General features: G+C 42.6%; 1 protein-coding gene and 1 pseudogene across 1 annotated transcript in view; one reads left to right on the top strand and one right to left on the bottom strand.

Moving 5' to 3' along the window:
• Window positions 1-18,766, top strand: part of GPT2 (glutamic--pyruvic transaminase 2) — a 55,155-nt gene extending 36,389 nt beyond the window's left edge. The window contains exons 9-12 of the mRNA XM_072632132.1: window positions 3,557-3,731; window positions 6,827-6,982; window positions 11,196-11,308; window positions 16,110-18,766. Of these exons, the coding sequence (XP_072488233.1) occupies window positions 3,557-3,731; window positions 6,827-6,982; window positions 11,196-11,308; window positions 16,110-16,200 (535 nt within the window). The 3' untranslated portion in view covers window positions 16,201-18,766. The remainder of the gene's footprint in view (window positions 1-3,556; window positions 3,732-6,826; window positions 6,983-11,195; window positions 11,309-16,109) is intronic.
• Window positions 1,356-2,176, bottom strand: LOC140519271 (endothelial differentiation-related factor 1 pseudogene; annotated as a pseudogene).
• Window positions 18,767-22,121: the final 3,355 nt, after the last annotated feature.

The following is a 22,121-nucleotide window of genomic DNA, read 5'->3' on the forward strand; positions in this document are numbered from 1 at the left end:
TTGGCTGTATGGAGGTCATTCCTGGTGGATGAACTTCGATGAATTAATTAACAAGTGTTTAAGAGCCTGCCCTGTGTCAGACTCTATGCTAGGCATGAGGAATGCTTGTCCAAAGAATTAAATAGTCTCTGCTCCAAAGGAGCTGGCATTCTAAGGAAGAAACAACAAGGAATTATGTAGATTTATGCAGCAGAAATTGAAAAACAGCTCGGTAACCCTATGGGTAAAATGCTGAATTTGAAGTCAGACAGACCTGAGTTCAAATCCTACCTCAGAGACTTATAAGCTCTCTGACTGTGGGCAAGTCACTTAACCTTTCTGAGTCTCGGTTTCTTCATCTATAAAATGGCCATAGTACTAGCACAGGGATGGGGAATCTGCAGCCTCAAGACTACATGTGGCCCTCTAGGTCCTCAAGTGTGGCCTTTTGACCGAATCCAAACTTTACAGATCCCCTTAATAAAATCCCCCTGTCCTAGCACCTACTTCACAGTGATATTATGAGGATCATACAAGACAACTTAAGTACTTTGCAAACCTCAGTACTATGTAAATGCTAGCATTACTTGAAAATTAATGCACACACATACACAAAGTAAGTCCAAGGTAGGTTTGGGAGGGAGAGTAGCAGCTAGGGGGATCAGGAAAGATTCTGTGAGGAAGGTGGGACCTGAGCTGCATCATAGAAGAAGAGAAGGGTGCTGTGAGGCAAGAAGGGAGGGCATTCCAGGCATGAGGGACGACCGGTGCAAAGAAGAGGGGGGGAGTAGGAGTCGTGAGTGAGCAGAGAGACCAGTTTGGATAATCTCAGAGAATGTACATTCTAACAGGAGTGAGAAGGTACATCAGTAAGCATATACAGAATAGATACAAGGAGTCACTTTAAGCCATTTAGGCTTAAAACTGCACTCAGACTTCTGGGATACCCTGTGTAAAGAGAATAAATACAAAGTAGTTTAATAGGTGGTTGTGTTCTAGCCACAAGGCTGTCTTAGCAAGAGCTTGAGAACCCCTGGGAGTCAGGGATGGCTTTGGCTTTTTTGCATGCTTGCCAGTTGAGAACAGCAGCTGGATTGTGATGGATAGAACATGACGGGGAGCAGCTGGTGACCTAGGAGGTGGAGGGAAGAAGGGGACGCCTCAGTAGCATGGCTGACAACCTGAAACTTGGCTGAACTGGTTTGGGAAGAACCATTTCAAGCCCCTGGGCTGCTTGTATTTTTTTTTTTAAGGATAACAAACTTTTATTAGTTTCTCTTGAAAATGCAGGCTAGGGAGAACAGAGGTCACTTAAGTTGGTGACATATTTGCAGTCTGCAATACAGAGAGCAAGATCCCTGGATACCAAACAGATATAACCCCCTCCACACTAATCCTCCCCTTTAAACACATTAATTTAAATTGATCCCATTTCAACATATGCCCCACTACCTCAAAAAGTTATAATTGCTTCTAGAGAAATAAATGTTTACTGACAAAATTAAGAGGATTATTAGTTCTGGCTCCTCAGTCTTCAGAAAAGGAAGGGGGAAAAAAAGTCAGGAGAATCATTTAATTTGCAAGGTTTCATTTTTTGTTTTTGTTACAGCAGGTATAGATTTGGAAGGTTCCTTCCACAAACACGTCTGATGCCCCTGTGTTCAGCTTGGCAATGTGAAGAGACACATTGGTTCTGGAGGTGAAGGAAAACCCCAGATAAGATCAGTCTGAACGAACTGATTTCAAGACTTTATATTCATTTCCCCTTTAGTCCTTTCTCAAGTGGCTTTCCAATGTCCTTTCCATGAAGCTTGAGACCAATGGCTCTTTCGATCTTGTCCAAGACCTGGTTATTAGGAATGGCCTGTCTGCACTCATAGTCAGCAATAACTTGGGGCTTTTCATTGATTTTTGTGGTCAGATCCTTCTGTGTCAGTGCCTTGCTGTGCCAGCCCTGTTGGATCACTTTGCCCACTTCTAGAGTGACTCTATCATGATGAAGTTCCTCAGTCTCTTGGTCCAGCTTGGTTGTGATCTTTGTGATGGAGTGCTGTTTGTTTTGGCCAGCAGCCCATTTCTTGGAAGTCTCCACATCTCTTCTCTGAGCTGCTAAGATGGCCTACTTAGACTTGGCCTAGGCTGCCATGGGGCCCTTCTTGTGCAGCACCATCACTGTGTCCCAGTTGCTTTTGGCCATGGTGGGGGTGTGAGGGAGGAGTCTCCACTCTTGGGAAGCCAGACTCGGGGAGCAACGCAACACAATGTTCTACCTGCCTTGATCACTCACTACTCTCCTTGCTCTGGGCTGTTTGTATTAACGAAAGTCATGTCTACATCAAACTTCCATGTGATTTTAAGCTTCTTTCCTCTCAATGTCCTCCACGCCCCCCCAAAAAAGTATCATTGATTTGAATAGATACTAAAACCCAGGTAGGTAAGAGTTCTGTGGGGAGGAAGCTTCTTCTGATCTACTTCATGTAATTTAAAACTAATGGGCAGTGGCAACTTCATTGTTGTCATAGGTTATAGCCTGTTACAGCCAGTTTATTATCCTGAAAAATCTCAGATAATTAGGTTACTCAAGGAATGGGCTGTTCTGGGCAATTTTCAACTCTTTTTATTTAAAACAATCTTTCATGGAAGGCCATATGGCCTCCTGTTCTAGAAAGGTTAGTTGATGCACCATACGTAGTAGGGTCTGTCCCTGTTCATTCTGGGTCTCAGGGTCAACCCTCTGCACACTGGTTGTCATCTTTCAGGCCTGTAGCTGGAGATCAAGGAGAATTAGGAGACTGGGCCAGATGCAGACTGACTTGGGATATCTCCTGGACATTGGTTTTTAGAACCTAAAATGACCTGGACAGCATCTCTCACATCTAGAGCCTTCTCTGTTGGGCGCTCATGACTCCTTACCTCGATTTTGGCAGTAACTCTGCCTCAGGTCTCTCCTCTCCTTCAGGCCATCCTCCACACAGCTGCTGAAGGGATTTTTAACTTTAGTTTGGCTCTTACCATATCACACTCCTACTCAGGAAGCTGGTGGCTTCCTATTGCCTCTACGGTAATCTCTGAGCTCCACGTTAGTTTTTAAAGCTCTTCACAGTCTGGCTCCAGCTGATCTTCCTAGCCTCAGTATGTACTGTTTTCCCTCCCACACTCGGCAAATTGCCCATACTGACCTCTCAGCTCTACCCACACGTGACTCCCATCTCCAGCCTTCATGCCTTTGCCATGTCTGTGACCATGCTTAGAATGCTCCTCCTCCTTGCCTCTGCCCTGAGGAATCCCTCCATTCCTTTAAGGAACAGCTCAGGAACCTCCTTTTATGTGAAACATTTCCTTATCCCTCTATCTGCTACTTCCCTCTCCCCCAAACTCCTTTGTGTTTATTTATACTCATGTATGCACTGGGTGTATCCCCAGTTCAGATGTAAACTCAGTGAAGTTATACCATGCCTTCTGAATGTTTGTCAACTGATTTATTAGAATAATACAGTTGGGGGTGGGTGTTTTGGTTAACTGGATTTCAGTCAATCAAGACTTTCCCCTAACTTTTGCCCTTTTCTTCCCTGGTTAGGTGTGGCTACCGGGGGGGCTACATGGAGGTGATCAATTTACATCCAGAGATTAAGGGACAGCTCGTCAAAATGCTCTCTGTGCGGCTATGCCCCCCAGTGTCTGGACAGGCAGCCATGGACATTGTTGTGAACCCCCCTGTGCCTGGAGAGGAGTCTTTCGAGCAGTTCAATAAGGTGAGTATAAATGGGAGCCCCTCACCTCTGGTGTCCTGGCTATGCCCTGGTAGGCCAATAGGATCCTTCATGGGGACTGTTAAGTATCTTAGAGGTCACTAAATGCAGACTCTTCATTGTGCAGGTAAGGAAACCAAGAACCAGAGAGAGAAAGTGATTTGCCTAAAGTCACACAAAGTAGAAAGCAGCAAAGCTGACAATTCCCTTCTTTTCTGACTGGGTCAGCTAGAAAGAGTGGTAGACTTTGAAATAAGTAAGACTTGAGTTCAAATTATGCCTCAAGACACTTAGAAGCTTTCTAACCCTGGACAGGCCACTTAACTTCTCTCTGCCTCAGTCTCCTCATCTGTAAAATGAGGAGATTAGACTTGATAGCCTCTTAAAGTTGATCTTATGACCCCAAATCCAGTCCTGTTCCCAAACTCCATTGTATTTGCTTTGGTTAGAGCAAGAGAGGCCATGGTTACAGCTTCCATCTTGGTATAGCAGAGACGCCATGGTTATTCCTTCCATCTTGGTATAGGCTGGTTAGCTTCGGAAAGGAAAAATTCTGTTCCATGGTAATAGAGCATTGACCCTCAATCCCTGATCCAGGCTTCTTGTGGACATGCCTCCTGAGGATGAGTTTACCTGGTGTGTGAAGGACTTAGTGCTATCCTGCACTCCTCCTTTTCCTTGTCAGGGTTAGGCCAGCATTACTCTCCACTACCACTGGTATCTAAATCTAGTGCTCTTCTCACTACACCACACAGCCGTAGGTCATGGTTCCACCACCTCCTAAACCTCATAAACTCTTACTTTTGATTCCTAGAGCAGTTAGAAGCCCCAAATGAGTGACTTTTCATTGAAAAAATCCTTTTGTGTTCCTCCTTCATTGTGCCTAGCATAGTGCAGGGCATAGATGAATAATTCGTTTATCTAGAGCAGGGACTCCTACCTTTTTGCGAGTCAGGAAGCCCTTGGGCAGTCTGGTGATGCCCAGCTATCTCTTCTCAAAATATTTATAAATGCATAAAATAACGTGCATAGGATTACAAAGGAAACAAATTACAGCTAAATACAGTTATCAGAACTTTTTTTTTTACATTCATATTTTACATTCATACATTCATTCTGGGTTATACCAAGTCCTAAAGTACTCTTTTTATAGACTTGTTCCCTTTTAGGCTTCACAGAAACCCTGTGAACTAGGCAGGCAGAACCAGTAGGTTTTTTAAATAAGGAAAATGGGGGATGAGAGAAATTGGAATGCTTTGTCCAAGGCCACACAGCGATAGAGCTGGGACTCGAACCCAGGCCTTCTTATAGTTCAGTCTTTCTTCTACATCATCCTGCTGTATCAGCAGAGGAAACAAGGGATGTTTAGTCTATAGAAGATTCAGGAGAGATATGTTAACTTGTTCATATTTGAAGGACCCACATGTAGAGGAAAAATTAGCTTTGATCTTTTTGAGGCAAAACCAGGAGCAGTGGGTGGACATCCCAAAGAGGCAAATTTAGACTCAGTATCTAGGGAGAACACTTCTTAACAATTCGAATGAGCTGCTAGGTTCCCCCTCCTTGGAGGTCTTTGAGTGGTGACTGGATGAAGCATTTCCTGGGAAGGTTACAGTGGGATTGCTTTCATGTATGGGTTGGATGAGATGGCCAGTCTCAAACTTGTAGATTCTGGGGTCAATGATGGTTGTTGAGAGACTCATCCTGCAGACTGGGCACATCTGGTTTTGCCAAGGTTTTATAGACTATATGTGGGATATCCAATTTCCTGCTACCTTCATTACAAGGCCTCTGGACAAGGCAACAGAAAGTCATGGGCGTTATAGGGAGAAAGGCAGGTTCTTAGACAAGTACCATTGGTTTCCCATTCTCTGTTGTCACAAGCAAAGAGATGCTCAGGATTGGTTTGTGATTGGTTAGTGAATCAAATTGGGGAAGCAAGCCAGAGTATGGAATTTTCTAAAGAAGGCCCAGTGAGTCAGGGCATGTCCAAAGCAGAAGCAATCTGCTTCATGTGGTTCTTATGGGTCTCTGAGAGGTCAAAAATACCAGAAGGGGATTTTGGAACTATCACCTGCTAGAAGAGATCAAACCTTAGAGCAAAGTCCATTCAAATCCACTCCCAGTGCCTTCCTGTGTTGGAAACCCTGCATCCCTAGCTTTGCCCTTTGAGTCCAGTCTGGTTGCTATACTGAGAACCCAGGAAGCTTTCCTAGGGGCATCATGGGCTATTCCAGGAAAATACAGCAGCTTCATTTTCAACTGCAAATCTGAGAGGAGAGAAACATGTTTTTACTGCCCTAGTTCCAGAGCTGGGGCAAGATGTGGCCATCCTGATAGGAATAGGATGAAGAAATAACTCTCCCCTTGTGAGTGGAGCAGAGCAATGGGATGGAGAGGAAGCTTGACAGTACCCTACCTGGCCAGCACCGTAGCCTTCACATTCTGCAGAACTTCTCAAGGATTGAACACACGAAATCATAAGACTTTGAGCCAGGAGGAGCTTCAGAGATCCCCTAATATAGTCATCTCCTCATTTACAGATCAAGGAAACTGAGGCCTAGAGAGGCCAAGTGACTTTGTCGCAAAGTCAGATAGACCTTGAAGAGAGCCAACCATCAACCTAAGTCTCCAGGACAGCCAATCCAAGTGCTCTTGTTACTTCCACACAGCCACTTGTCATGGTTTCATCACCTCCCAAATCTTGTACTTGCCTCCTCTTTGATCCCTAGAATAGTTGGAAGCCTCAGAGAGCGACTTTCCTTGAAAGTGATATATGGCAGATGCCTTCTGGCGTGGCTTCTCCACTGGGTGTGTCTGGGCTCGTTCCACTTAGCTTCTTGGGTCCTCCCCCTGCCCATTTCCCTGCTCTGTAAAATGGGGAGGGGGGAGTATAACTAGATGATCTTAAACGTCCTTTCTGTCTCTTAAACCTCGTGATCCTACAGTAAGATGAAAACCATACGTCTTTGGGAGGAAAAGCCCCTTCCAGAGTTTGTTGGTATTACTCTTACAGAAGGAACCAGTTCTAGAGACTAGTCCTTCTGTTACTGCCCAAAGTGAACTTCACCTCTTCTCTTTTCTCTTTCTTTCCACAGGAGAAGGAATTTGTCCTGAGCAATCTTGCACAGAAAGCCAAGCTTACGGAAGATTTGTTTAACCAGGTCCCAGGAATTCACTGTAATCCCTTACAAGGAGCGATGTACGCCTTTCCCAGGATCTTCATCCCAGCGAAGGCAATTGAAGCAGCTAAGGTGTGTTGGTCCTTCGAGCTCTGACTCTTACTTGAATTCAAATCCTGCTGCAGACATTAACTGTATGACCCTGGGCAAGTCACTTACCCCTTGTTTGCCTCAGTTTCCTCATCTGTAAAATGAGGTTAATAAGAGCGCCTGACTTCTAGTATTATAAAGACCAAATAAGATAGCAATTGTAAAGTGCTTGGCACATAGTGAGCGCTATGTAAATATTAGCAGCTATCAAGATTATTATTACTCTGACAACTGGAACAAGGGCTGCTCTTAGACAGCGGGTATGTTTTGGCCCCAGAGCAAAGGGTGTTTATTCTTGGTCTCTGGCTTCCTCCGCTGAGTCAGCGCGTGGATTATGAATCAAGTCAGTAGCTTAAATTTGCTCCAGGAAATAGAGCACAAGCTTCCCGAGCCAGGGCTGGGAGCAGTATTTTGCCATTTCTTTTTGGCAAATCCAAGTGAAAGAAAACTCAAATTCAGCCTGAATTTCTGATTGATACTCTTACTAGGAGTGGAGAAAGTTGATTTTCCAGTTAACTCTCAGAGACTGTTTATCAAATTAACCATATATATAGCACTGAGCATGTTGCTTGGCACTGCAGTTAACAATAAATCCTTGGTACATTAAATTGACACTGAATCATTGGGCACCCACTGTGTGTAGAATACTGTGTTAGGGGCTAGAGGGAAGTAGAGGTATAAGATAGTTGTTGCTGTCGTGGAACTTACCTTCTAGTAGGGGAGGTAAAGCACAAAGCAGATTGTTATGATGAACAGTATATTTTTTTTGGTGAGACAGTTGGGGCTAAGTGACTTGCTCAGGGTCACTCAGCTAGTACATGTCAAATGTCTGAGGTCTGATTTGAACTCACGTCCTCCTGACTCCAGGGCCAGTGCTGTATCCACTGCGCCACCTAGCTGTTCTTCCAATAAACAGTATTCTTGACAAGCATATTAAATATAAAATAGAGGGCCACATCAGTTCTGACAGGCAAGACTGTCACTCACCCGGGGGAACAGGGGAGATTTATTTCATGGAGGAGGGTGCATTGGTGTCAGCCTTTACAAGTAGTTAGGAGGTCAGGGGAAAGAAGAGCTGACGTTACAGACAATGAGAATGGTGCTAGTGGATCAAAGAGCATTTAGGTGCTGACTGTGCCTGGCACTGGGCTAAGGACAGACATACAGACAAAAAGCAAAAACATTCCCTCCCTCAGGGAACTTATATTTTAATGTAGAGAGACAGGAGAGCCCAGCATGTGTTCATAGCAGAGAGTAGTCTAGCTTGGCTAGAGTACTCACATGTGGAGAGGAATCATATAATATGAGCCACAGCTGGAAAGGTGGGTTTCTACTTGAATAATGGACCACAGCAATCTGAACTTAAGTCATTAAATGGAAAGGAGACCCTGACTCCGAGCAGAGGTGGACATGGTCAAAACTGTAAAGAGGAAGGATTATTTTGGTAGCTGTTTCAAAGAGGTAGAGAAGGCAGGGGCATGGGGGTAGGGTGGCACGTGGATGAGTACAAGGTAGAAAATACGTCAGAGTTAAGGAAACTAGAGTGACACTGTTGCCATATAGTTCGAGTTACTGGTGTTGAAGACATGTAGTAGCATGGCAGAAGGGAGAATTTAGGGGAGGGGACAGATTTAAGAGATGCTACAGAGACAGAATCAACAGGGTCAAATCATATGAGGAAGGGGGAAGGGAGTCAAAGATAACCCCAAAGGATGGTTTCAGAAAAACTTGGGAAGACGCATATGAATCTGATGCAGAGTGAGGTGAGCAGAACCAGGAGAACAGTTTATACCCTGATAACATGGTAAAGACAAACGTCTTTGAAAGAATTAGGAACTCTAATCATTGTAATTGCTAACCATAATCCCAGAGGACATATATATACATATATATATACACGTATATACACATAATGTACATACACATATATACACATACATACACACATGTTGAATCTTTTCAGTCATGTCCAACTCTCTGTGACCCCATTTGGATGAGTTTTCTTGGCAAAGATAATGGAGTGGTTTGCCATTTCCCTATCTAGCTCATTTTACAGATGAGATAACAGAGGCAAACAGGGTTAAGTGACTTGCCCAGGGTAACAGCTTAGTAAGTATCTGAGGTCAGATTTGAATTCAGGTCCTCCTGACTCCAGGACTGCATTGTGTCCACTACACCACACAAATAAATAAATAAACAAACATATACGCATGGATATATGTATAATATATCACATTTATATGGCTTTGATGGGGAATTTTGCTTTATTTTTCTTTTGTATACTATTGGGGAGCAGTTTTTTTCCCTAATGTTTTGCTAATTGGGAAAAAAAAGGATAAAATGAAAAATAAAAAAAGCAAAATAAAACAAAATCCCAGATAACCCTAAACTTCCCCACATGGGAAGAAGAGTGAAGAATAGGACCACAATAGGCAGCAATAATGAAGCCAGAAAGAAGGGTAGATACATAATGGAAATTATACTTGAACAGATCATAAGAGTTAAAACCAAGGCCCAAAGAGATCAAATTACTTGCCCAAGGTCACACATAGTAACAATTGAAATTCCAATCTGGGTTCTCAGCTTCCAAATCCAGTGCTTTTCCCACTATAACTTCCTTTGGGAGAGGACTAAGTGATGAAGTTCAGCTAGTTAATATGGGCCTTGATGGTCCTGGTAGAAATTTTGTTGGGAGAGCAAGTTGAGACTGGGCAAAATTCTGTTGGGGGTTATTCAAATTCTCCAATTCCCAGGCTAGCCTTTCTAAAGAAATGCACATTTACATAACTTGAACTAGGGCTTAGAAAGTTGAGGACCATATGGTACCTGCTTTAATGACTAGATAAGAATTATGAACATGTAAATGGCTTTGATGTGCTTGCCGGAACTTGAAAATAGTTTGCTTCTTTTCTTTTCCCCTTGCATTGTTGTTCGAGTCAGGGTTACAGACTTTTCTTTCTAGATTAATGCAGAGGTCCAGTCGCTGTCCAAATGGCCACAACATCCAAATTAATGACCTTTTATTTTGTTGTGTGATTCAGTTGTTGGGTACTGAGGTGTTGACATGTTTGGGAGCTGGGTAATTTTCTTTATCAACTACGAGGCTGACAGACTTTCTCATCTGTGGAGACATTTCTTAATTGGAGTTAGAGACCCATGTGAGTTGTTTTCTGATGTGTATCTGCTGTTTTCTTGGGGAATCTCCTACCCCCAGAAGCCTTGAAATCTTTAGCTAAGTTCTTGCCATAGGAGATCATGGTACATTTGTGTGTGGTGCTGTTTACTTTTTACTTTTTAGTGTACCTTCCTACCCATTAGTTGTCACATGTCAGCCTTACCGTAATCTTGTAAAGTCTTTAGGACATGTATTACTTTCCCCCTTTTACAGATGGAGAAGCTGAGGCTTGGAGAAGACAGATTACATTAACATAGGTTTTGAGCTGGAAGGAACCTGAGAGATGATCTCATCTCAGGTTTTCTTAACCATTTTGGTGTCATGGACCCCTTTGACAGTCTGGTGAAGCCTATAGACCTCTTCTCAGAATAATGTTTTTAAATGCTTAAAGTAAAATGCTTTGGATTACAAAGGAAACTGTTATATCTAAGTACAATTTTTTTTTAATTTAAGTTCATGAACCACTGTTAATCTAATCTAAATCCATTTTACATATGAAGAAACTGAGGTTCAGAGAAAAGTCAACTGCCCTAATTGCCCACACAGATATTTAATGATAGATGATTTGAACTCAGGTTTCTTGGCACTCAGCCTAAGGCTCTTTCCACTGTAATGCACTGCATCCCATTGATGTCTTTGGGAGACAGAGTATATGTGTCTGTTTTCTTCTGCTCTGTTGACCCTCTGCACTCCACCTTATTCCAGGACCTAGCACTTACCCATGTGGGAAAGAGCAGTTTGGCACAAGAAAAGTATGCTGGATTTGAAGTCAATGGTTCAAATCCTCCCTCTGCCGCTCACCACTCATGTGCCTAAGCAAATCATTGGCCCTTCCTGGTTCCCACTTTGCTCACCTGCCAAGTAATGGGTTTAGATTAGATAAAGGAACTCTTGAGGACCCTTCCACTTCTAATTCTATGATCTTGTAAGGGTAGGGAAGTATCCCTTTGAGTTAGATTGTGCATGTGTGTGCTTTGAAAAAGCAAATAATGACTCATTAACTGTGCTCCATCTCCTCAGGCCCATAAGATGGCCCCAGACATGTTTTACTGTATGAAGCTTCTGGAAGAAACTGGAATCTGTGTGGTACCTGGAAGCGGCTTTGGTCAGAGGGAAGGGACTTACCACTTAAGGTACCTCATGCTCTTCGTGCTCAGTGGGATGGTTCTGAATTTGGGATGCAACTGTGGTTTCATGTGCAACCCCAGGATGAGCTGAAGTTATAGGCTAGGGAGAGAGGTCTTTGGAGAAAGACCATCTTCCACCCAATTACAATTTTTTTCACATCAGAAGAATGTATGTCTTGTGCCAAGAGATGTCCAAAACTTGATTATTTTCACTCTCTTCTGGATGGTGATTTGCTTTATCCTTGCCCTCTGTTAATATTAATGATGGTGATAATTGCCTTAGCTAACATTTTACATAGCATTTACTGTTCTAAGCATTCTGCTTTATCTCATTTGATCTCACAACCACCCTGGGAGGTAATTGCTCTTATTATCCCCTTTTTACAAATGAGGAAACTGAGGCAAACAGATTAAGTGACCTGCCCAGATAGTGTCTGGAAGTCAGTCTTTTTGATTCCAGGCCTGGTGTTAGCTACTTCACCACCAAAATAAAAGTTTTACGAAGCACTTTTCTTCACAACCGCCCTGTGAGGTAACTAGCAGCAGCTGTATTCTCCATTTTGCAGATAAAGAAGCAGGCCCAGAGAGAATTGATTTGCTCAGGGCACACAACTGCATCGTGGTAGATGAGGGATCTGATTCAAAAACAGTATTCTCTCCCTTTTACTAGGCTATTTCTCACTCTAAAATGGCACTGCCTTTATGGAAATAGAAGATTCTCTTAACTTACAATAATACCACCTTCTATTTGCATAGCTTCTGTTTTAAAATATACATATATCATATTTCTGTTGATACACACTCAACTGAATTTCTGATCTCATCACTTCAGAAATTCTCACCATTGATGGATATTTCAGCCCATCCTGCCCATCTTCTGTGACTCTTCTCCACATTCTCCCGGCAAGGCTGCGCTTGCTTTCTCATACCATGAAGAGGGAGGGGGAAATAATGTCTGGCATAACCCAGATTTGTATTGATTTATATCAGTTTGTATTGACATCTTTTTGTTTTTACAAGTGAGTGACAGTGAGGATAAGGTTTCAAACTGAGTGACTATAAAGATGTCAATTCCCTCAAGAGAAACAGGGGAATTCAGAAGCGTGATGGGTTTGGGAAGAAAGAAAAGTTCTGCTTTCTTGTTGAGTTTGTCAGCATGTCGAATTGAAATATCCAACAGACAGTTGGTGATGTGGACTTGAAACATTGTCACAATCACTTCCAAATTTAACCATTCCCTCTTTCCTCCCCCACTCATTGAGCTGCCCCTTGTAATGGTTAAAAATCAGAGACAAAAAGCAGTTCAGCAAAATTAATGGACACATCGACCACTTCTGACTATATTCAGCATGCCTCACCCCCAGTTTTCCACCTTATCAGTGAAGGGAGGGAGGTGTATTACCTCTAGCAGATTTCCCCTTCACTTATCCGTTCCCTCATCTTCAACCTCTCCCTAGCTACTGGATTTTTCCCTATTTCCTTCAAACATGTCTGGGTCTCCTCATCTTTAAAAAACCTTCCTTGGAATTGCTGTCTCCTCAAGCTGTCGCCCTATTGCTTTCCTCCCTTTCTCAACCAAACTCCTGGAAATGGCTGTCCACGCTCACTGCCTCGATTTCCTCCCTTCTCTCCTCTCCCTCACTTTTCAGACCTTTGCAGTCTGGCTGTCAGCCTCATCACTTAACTGAAACTTCTTTCTCCAAAGTGACCACGATCTCTGAATTGCCAAATCCAGTGGTCTTTTCTCAGTCCTCCTCTTACTTGACCTTTCTGCTGAAATTTATACTAATTGATAGCCATCTTCTCTTGGATACTTATTCCTCTGTAGGATTTCATGACTCATCTCACCTGGTTCTCCTGTGACCCCTACTTCTTAGTATCCTATGCTTGCTAGTAATCCATGTCATGTAGCCTACCTGTCGGTGTTCTCCAAGACTTTGTCCTAGAGACTTTCTTCTCTCTGTGTATTTTCTCTTGGTGCCTTCTGCAGTTTACATGGGTTTAATTATTCTCTCTGCAGATGAATCCTAGATCTATATAGATCTAGCTCTAGTCTCTCCCCTGAGTTTCAGGTCCACATCACCGGCTGTCTGTTGGATATTTCAAACTCGACATGTCCAAAGCAGGATCTGTTATCTTTCTTCCCAAACCCATCTCACTTCCAAATTCCTGTTTTTCTTGAGGGAACCACATTCTTTACAGTCACCCAAATTTGAAACTTCGGTATCATCCTTCCCTCCTCACTGTCACTCACCCTGTATATCCAATCAGTTGTCAGATCTTGCTGTGTCTGCATCCACAGCATCTCTCACATCTGACCCCTTCTGTCTTCACTCAGTTCTCAGTTTATTTCAGCCTCTCCTCACCACTAGTCTATGTATTGCAATAGCCTCCTAATTGGTCTTCCTGCTTCACCTCTCCCCAATCCAGTCTGTCTTCAATGCAGCTGCCAGAGCCCTTTTCCTCAATCACAGATTGGATCATGTCACTTCCCTTTTCCTTAGACTCCCTCTTGCCACTAGAAAAAAGGATAAATTCCTCTGTTAAGCCTTTCAAAGCTCTCCACCACCTGGCCCCAGCCTATCTTTTGGGCTTCCTTGTGTAGTACATGACTCCCCCTCTTGTATTCTGTGATCCAGCCAACTATCCCTTCTGTTCCTCACACATATCACTCCAGCTTCCATCCCAATACCTTGGCCCTCTCTGTCTCCTCCCATGCTTTGAATATATTCTGTACTACCCTCTGCCTCACAGAATTCCTTTAAGATACCGTTCGTGCACCATCTTTTACAGGAAGTCTTTCTTGACCACTCCAGCCACTAGAATCCTCCCTTTCCTCACCACCTTGTATTTATTATTTTGACATTTATTTAGTATATACTTATATATGTACTTAATTGTTTCTTCATTAGAAGGTCAGTTCCTCATAAATAGGGATTGTCTTATTCATTCCATGTGTCTCCTCAAGTTCCTAGCTCAGTGCCTGGAGCATCTGGTTGTTTGTTTGCCTCATTTAACACAGATCACTTTTAATGTGCATGCAGAGAAACCAAATCTGGAGGCATTAGCCATTATTGTTCCTGGATCACGTGGGCCGTTCCAAACAGTATTTTTTGTTTACATTCCCATAAGGCCTGTGTTTTGCAATTATATTTGTCTTTTTCTCCCAAGAAGCCTATGAGGTGACTTAGTAATGTCACTGTCTCTCTACAAAAGAAAGAAAAAAAAGAAAATGAGGTACAAGGTAGTTGAATCCCTCCCCCAAGATCCCATAGCAAGGTGGCTCTAGAACTCAGGACTCCCAAATCACTAGCCCAGAGGGAGGGAAACTTCAGCCTTCTAGGCTCTTAAGTGTTATCTTTTGCTGAATCCAAATTTTACAGAACAAATGAGGCCGCAGGGTCCCCCCTCCTGTACTGACCTGTAACATAAGCACATTAAGGACCAAATTTTAAAAAGAAACAGAAGACAGCCTTTACCTTTTGGGATCTTAAAGCTGTTAGGAAAATGTTGAGCACAATATACTGCTATTTTGCACTGATAGCAGTTTTACTTTTTAGAATGCTTTCTCATTTAATTTTCACAATGGCCCTGGGAGATAGGCTCTGCAAGTACTGATAACCAGTTTTAAAGATGAGGAATCTGAGACACAAACTTCAGTGACTTGTACAGAGTCTTACAGTATTTCAAGTACAGTGTTTGAAAAGTATCTTCATATTGGAGAGGGAGGAGGCTGGTTCTACTCAGCCCCGGAGGGTACAATCAGTAGCAAAGGGTGGGTGTTATAATAAAGAGGATGTTTGACTCAATAGAAGGAAAAACTTCCAGATAATTATAACTGCCCACAGTGGACTGGATAGCCTCAGGAAGTAGTGAGTTTCCCACCATTGAATGACCATTTGTCAGGGATTTTGTAAAAGGGGGGTTTCTGTTCAGGTATTGGTTGGTTAGATAACTGTTAAGGTCCTTTCTACTCATGAGACTGAAATTAGTGGCAGCTGTGACTATGTCAGGTGTTTGGATTTCAAAGTCCAAGGATTGTGGGCTGACTATGGTGTAAACCAACCATAAGCTTTAAAAACGACAGTGAATATCAAAGCTGTCAGGGTAGGATATGTTTTGTTTAGAGAGGGCTTTCTGGAGGAAGCAGTTTGGCTTTGGAGCAGCATTGCTCGTAAATGTGTCAATCAGCACGTATTTTAAAAGTAATCGTGTGGATTCATCAACTAGTGCCAGAAGTTCTGCTGAACTTTTGGCCATAGAGCATGTGTGCTTGGTTTTCTAAAAGGATGTCAATAATTTCCTTTTTGTCTGGGGTGAGTCATTTGACTCTCTTATGTTATAAAGTAATGACCAGGCTGAGGAGTCAGCTCCAAGAGTGAGCTCAGCTATATTACTAATTCATCATGTGGCTTAGAGTAAGCCACTTCCCCTTCCTTTACCTCAGTTACCCCATTTGTAAAATGAGAGTGAAACTAGATAATATCTCAGGGTTCTTCTAGCACTGAAATCCTGTGAATTTTCTGATCTGTGAAATGGGGTTAATACTGCTTCCTTCACATACTAGCCGAGGGTCCACTGAGATCACAGACATGAAACTACTCTTTAGCTATCAACCAGCAGGACATAGACAAAAGGGTTTCAGGACTTTACCTCCTTCACTCTAAGGGCTTTTGTGTTCCAGCCTCCCCTATATAAAGTGAGGGCTTTGGACTAGATGGCCTCTAATGTCCCCTCCAGCTCTATATCTATAAGGTTGTGGATAATCAGGAATTAATTGTAGTCTTCTTTCCTTCTTTCTTTCTAGGATGACCATCCTCCCCCCTGTAGAGAAGCTAAAGATTGTCCTGGAGAAGGTGAAAGACTTCCACATAAAGTTTCTTGAGAAGTATGCATGAGGCCCATGGCAGCATTGCCCAAGGAACAGAGACTGGTGGTTTGTTTCTAATTTGACCAGGTCCACAGAAGTCTTGGCTCAGGAAGCTTGTCGGATCAGAACCGTTCTTCCCCAACAACTCTGCTGAGCATCTCGCCTGGGGGACTTCGTGATGTTCATCTTTGGTTTTGTTGTAGGAGACTTTTTGTGCCTTGATGATGAGAATACTTCTCTTCCATGTTTCTGTTTCCAATCAAACTGGGAATTGGTCACAATCCAAAAAGCCCCATAGGCCCTGATATCCGCAGAGCTGACACGTGAACTTGATCAGCAGATGTGGCCAGCCAGGGCCCTCTGATTTCATTTTGAAAATCCTGTTTGAGTTTGTAAAACAAAACAAAAAGAAAGTTATGTTGTTCTAAGTGGTTTCAGGTCTAGGGTATAAAGCAGGTGCCAGAGAATGACGTAACTTCAGTAAGTATTGGGTAGCTGAGGTTTGAGGCTATGCTTGATGTTATCTATAAAATAAAACACTTATCCTTGTAAGAATCTAGTCATTTGAGAGGAGGAGTATTCAGACAGAAGACTGAGGATGGTGAAAGTGTAGAGGGCCCAGGCAGAGAACCTTTCCCTTAAGTATGTCAGTGGAGTTTAGAAAGTGAAAAGGCCTGACTGCTTCATCAGTGGATGGGGCCAAGTAGGGTTGTAAGTGGAGCTCTGAGCGTTAGCAGTAACACCACTTAGGAAAAATGAGATGCAGATTATTTCCCTTGGAGAGCTTCTGCCAACTTTAAATGTCCTGTTGGACACATAGGGACCATTACATCTATTCTATAGGAGACTTCTCTTAGGGATTTTGGGGTGATGGACCAAGGGACCCTTGGGTTACACCCACCCTGGCACTCCTGCAGAGAACAAGTTCATAGGGTTAAGGGGATATGATATCTGTCACCCTGTGATTTTACTACTTCAAAAGAAAGAATCTTTCCTTCACTTCTTTGTAAATTCTTGGGATGTAAAAGAGCACCTTGTTTGGCTGGAAATGGCACCCAAAGGAATGCAATCTTGGTGATACAGTAGAGGCTGTGTTTGGTACGCCCTTCATCACCTCTTAATTGGCGGCTAAGAAGTCTCAATCATTGAGAGCCTAGTAACTTTGGCTCCCTACCGGCCCTGCCCCGCCCCCCCCCCCCCCCCCCAAACCCTGCAAAAAACCAAGCCAATTGATTACAAGTTTTATTTTTTCTTTGTCTGACTTTTAAATTAATATGAGGCTAAGTCTGTTCCCTTTAAGAAGTTGCTTCACACAATATAACCTATTTCCACTTACTTTGGGAGATTTCTAGATGGAGCTCATTAGGGTGGAGAAAGATTTTAAGGCAAGACACAGATCTGATACCTCCCAGGAGACAGCTGTAGACAGAGTTAGGGATTGGTGGGTGAGGAATCTACCCTGTTTCTTCCTCCAATTCCCAGACCCTCAGTCATCTTGGTATCCATGTTACATAGCCAAGAAAGGCTTAATCAGCCAGGAGAGGGGCCTTCACATAGGTAATCTCAGTCTCGTGTATTGTTCTCATGTAACACAGTTATCTTTTATTAATCCTTACCCTCTTCAATATATGGTTACAGAAACCTGGGATGGAAGCTCAGGTACTCATCCTCACTCCCCCAAGAGGGATCATCAGGGAGAAGGTGGAAGAAGTGGGCTCTTAAAGTATTCTTCAACATTATTCACACGCTTCAGATTCTTTCTGAAGAAAGTAGCCAAGTTCATAGATATCAAAAGAGAAGGATTGAAGGTTTTTTCCTCTTCAAGAATTGTTGCACTTACATGTGCCAAATGTGATAGCAAAATGTCCAAAAGTAGTTGGAGACTTCTGCTTGGCTGCTTAGAGAAGGCAGCTAGGACTAAATATGCTCTATGTGAAAGAAAAGGTTGAACATTGGAGAAGTTAGTATATTTTTTATACTTTTGTAACAACTGCTTTTTTCATGGGGGGTGGGCAGGGAGGAAGGGTTCGTATTTTAGTCTTAATGAGTCCAATAGATTTTTATATTTCCCTTCAGACAACAATCCTAAAAACTTTGCAAGGTTTACATGATTTTTAAAGGTACTACACATTTGTTACACTTAAGAAGATACACACACCTACAAAATACAGTTAAAAAACAAACAAGCTATTGTAGGGAGGTTAACTTCATTTGAAAGGACCGAACTCTTAGACATTTGAGTTTTATGTGCCTTTTGTTCTGGTGTCTTCATTTTTCTGGCATCATTTGGGAAAGGGGGCAGTCATTCATGGATTCCTGTGGAGCTTTTAATCGGAAATGTCAGTTTTTCTGCTGTGTCGTTCACCACCAAGCTCACACGCAGAAAATTCGATCTCAGAGGTAAGTCCCTGGAGCTGCATGTGCAGGTTGTTGGGCTGTCTCCATCGTTAATTGTAGCTTGCCACCAAGAGCAAAATACGGACTTCATTCTGCATGTTTCCAGTTTGGTTTCTCACAGGGATCTCCTCATATGGTCTTTAATGATATTAGTTATTATACTGGAAGCTTTAAAACAATAAAACACATATAAAATAGGTGGTTGTATTTAACTGTGTCTGTTGCAGAAGCCCCTGATGCAACAGACAGGGCTTTGTCTTAATGTTCTAAAACGGTTAATGAGATTTTATCCAAATACAAATAGCAGGCCTGGTCTCCTCAGCTTTTTTTTTTTCATCTGCTTAAGCTAGATTTCCCGCACCCCCCAGTGTGGTCTCCCAGAAAGCATTTCACTTCCAGAAACACAGCTAACCTTTGGTGTTGAAACTACATGGGGAGTAGCCATTAGGTGGCATAGGGGATAGAGGGCCAGTCCTGGAATCAGGAGGGTCTGAGTTGAAATCCAGCCTCAAACACTTGCTAGCTGTGTAACCTTGGACAATTCATTTACTCTTGATTGCGAAATAAAGAAATTAACTGCATTGGGGGTTTTAACTGGGTTCTGTGGATAGATTTGGGGGAACTCATGAACTTGGATGGAGAAAACAACTCTTCACTAACCTTTGGTTTTCTCTGTAATTCTATGTCTCTTATTTTATGCCTTTAAAAATATTGTTCCAAAGAGTCCGTAGGTTTCACCACAAATACATGGACTGGGTATATGATCCAAGAAAACCTTAATAACTGCTCTATATAGATTTCCATGTAATGGACACTTCCTTTTCCATCAGTGTAGTGGCTTCCTCATGTGGAAACCCCTTCTACCAGGGATGAGTACATTCATGATGGGCCTTGAGGCCATGGGTCAAAGGTTCCTCACCCTGATGAATTAGTTGCTTTAGGTACATAAAGATTAAGTGATTTGTCCTGTGTCCCATTGCTAAGTCTCAGAGGTGGAATTTGAACCCTGGCTTTCCTGACCCCAAGCCCAAGCCTCCATCCATCCTAACCAGATTCTAGGCCCAGAATTCTCTGAGCTGCCTCTGGATACTTGTTTATTTGGACAGACCTGTGATTTCATTGGCATGAGAAATTCCCAGTGAAGAAACTTCCTCAAACCAAAAATAATAGCTAACATTTATGTCGTACTTCTAAGGTTTGCAAAGCACTTTATGCATGTTATCTCATTTAATTGTCACAACCCTGTCAGGTAGGTGCTGCTCTCGTTTTGCATATACGGAAACGAATGTCAAGGGACCTTCCCAGGGTCTCATCAGTGTCTGAGATAGGATTTAGTGCCAATATACTCACTCCGCCTTAAAGATCTAGAGTTGGCTCTGGCAATGATAAGTAACTTTCTCAGAGTTACACAGCCATTTCTTTGAGAGGCACAACTTAAACCTAGGTTTTCTTAACTTCAACATTGGCTGTCTCTTAAGCCAAGCTCCCTGTCAAATACTTGAATATTGTTCATTTGTGTTCAGCAATTTGCGATTCCATTTGGAGTTTTCTTGGCAAAAATACTGAGGTGTTTTACCATTTCCTTCCGTTTATTTTACAGATTAGGAAACTGAGGCTAACAGGATTAAGTGACGACCAGGGTTACACAACTAGTGTCTGAGGCCAGATTTGAACATGGGAAGATGAGTCTTCCTGACTCCAGGCCTAGCTCCCCCAAATAGCTGAATTTATAAATTGCCTTCCTATTATGGTGATGAAACAGCTGATAGCTTCTTTGGAGCAAATCAAAGTATTTTGAATAAGATAGGAACGGGAGGAAAGTGTCTTCGACTCTCATGTTGACTTGCTTTCCAAAGTACGTGTGTATTTTGCAGGAGGATGGCCGTAGGGGGAGGCAGGTGGGATGTCTGAGGTAACTTGACTGAGAATCAATGAGTAACTTGTGAGAGGTGGGAGAGAGATCTGGAAGGCCAACTGCTGCTTGGTGGTAGAACCAAAGAACTAAAGATTATTTCCACCCCTCATTCCCTCTTCTGTGCAAACTTTGCATGGGTATAGAAAAGAGAGTGACCTGAAGAAAGCCTTAATTGTTCACCATTATTAAGATCTGCTCTAATCATGGCAACAACACAGTTGTAGGGTGCCATAGGCCAGAACCCAGGATTTTGCTTTGTTGTACTGAATCCTTTATTAGATTTTTACCTCATCAGGCTGCTCTTAGCCCCAGATGCATAGAGATGTGGCAAGAGGTAGGAGACAAGGAGTGGGGTGAGGTGGGGGTTGCTTTAGAGGGTCATGGCTTAAAACAATCTTTTTCACTTTTTTTATGTCAAGGACTCTGTTAGCAGTCTGGCAAAGCCAGTAGATCTCAGAATAATGTTTTAAAAGTAAAATGCTGTAAAGGAACCTAATTATATTACTATAGTTATCAATTTTTTTAAATTCATAGACCCCAGGTTAAGCATCTCTAGCTTAAAAGCTGCCATCTCCATTGAAGAAGGATGGTATAGACTAGCTGAGCCCCAAATCTGAGCCTCCCCCCATTATCTAGTTCCCTCAAGTCTTCCCATAAATCTTGTCCTGTCTGTTTTCTTCCACTCAGACCAATACATACTAAGGCTCTGGATACTTTTTAAATGAAACATCCACTTTTTGCCCTTGTGAAACTTCAAGATTAATCACATTTTTTCTTCAAGATTTCAGTCTCCCTTTTGTGGAAGGGGGACTGGATTACCTAAATTAGACTAGACCAGGGGTAGGGAACCTGTGACCTTCTAGGTCCTTGGATGTGGCCTTTTGACCAAGTCCAAGTTTTATAGAACAAATCATTTTAGTTAAGGGGATTTATTCTGTGAAGTTAAGTTCTGTCAAAGGACCACACTAGAGGGCCACATGTGGCCTTGAGGCCTCAGGTTCCCCACCCCTGGACTAAACTACCTACAGCTCCTTCTAGTTCTAAATTCATGGTTCTGTGTATTAGTTATGTTACCGTGAGCAAGTCACTGGGCTTCTTATTGTAAAGTGGGTACAGTAATCTGTGTTCATCCCTACACCTCAAGGCTGTTGTGAAGATCAAATGAGATCATGTTTGAGAGAGTACATTGCGAACTACAAGGTACATTTACATAGAACATTATTCACTGATTTGTGATGCAGATACTGCCTTAAATCCTTTCTCAGTTTTAAAAGCTGAGGTAGATAAGATGGGAGGCAGTTCACAGATGACCACGTGAACTTAGATGGCATTTGGGGCTCGGTTTACCTTCTCATCTATAATGGCTGCATGTCACTTGTTCAGTCCATGATTCATGTTTGCAAAATGCTTTACCTACACAATGTCATTTGAAGTCTGCAGAGAGTTTGGGGAAGGATAGGTAGATTTGGGAATCATCCACATAGAGATGGTAATTAAGTCCATGGGGGCTGATGAGATCACTAAGTAAAGTAGTACAGAAGGAGAAGAGAAGAGGGCCCAGGACAGAACCTGAGGGATACCCGTAGATAGAGGGCACGATCTAAAAGGATTCAACAAAGGAGCAGTCAGGTAAAAAG

Source organism: Notamacropus eugenii, chromosome 1 (assembly GCF_028372415.1).
Source record: "Notamacropus eugenii isolate mMacEug1 chromosome 1, mMacEug1.pri_v2, whole genome shotgun sequence".
In the NCBI taxonomy this organism is placed as follows: domain Eukaryota; kingdom Metazoa; phylum Chordata; class Mammalia; order Diprotodontia; family Macropodidae; genus Notamacropus; species Notamacropus eugenii.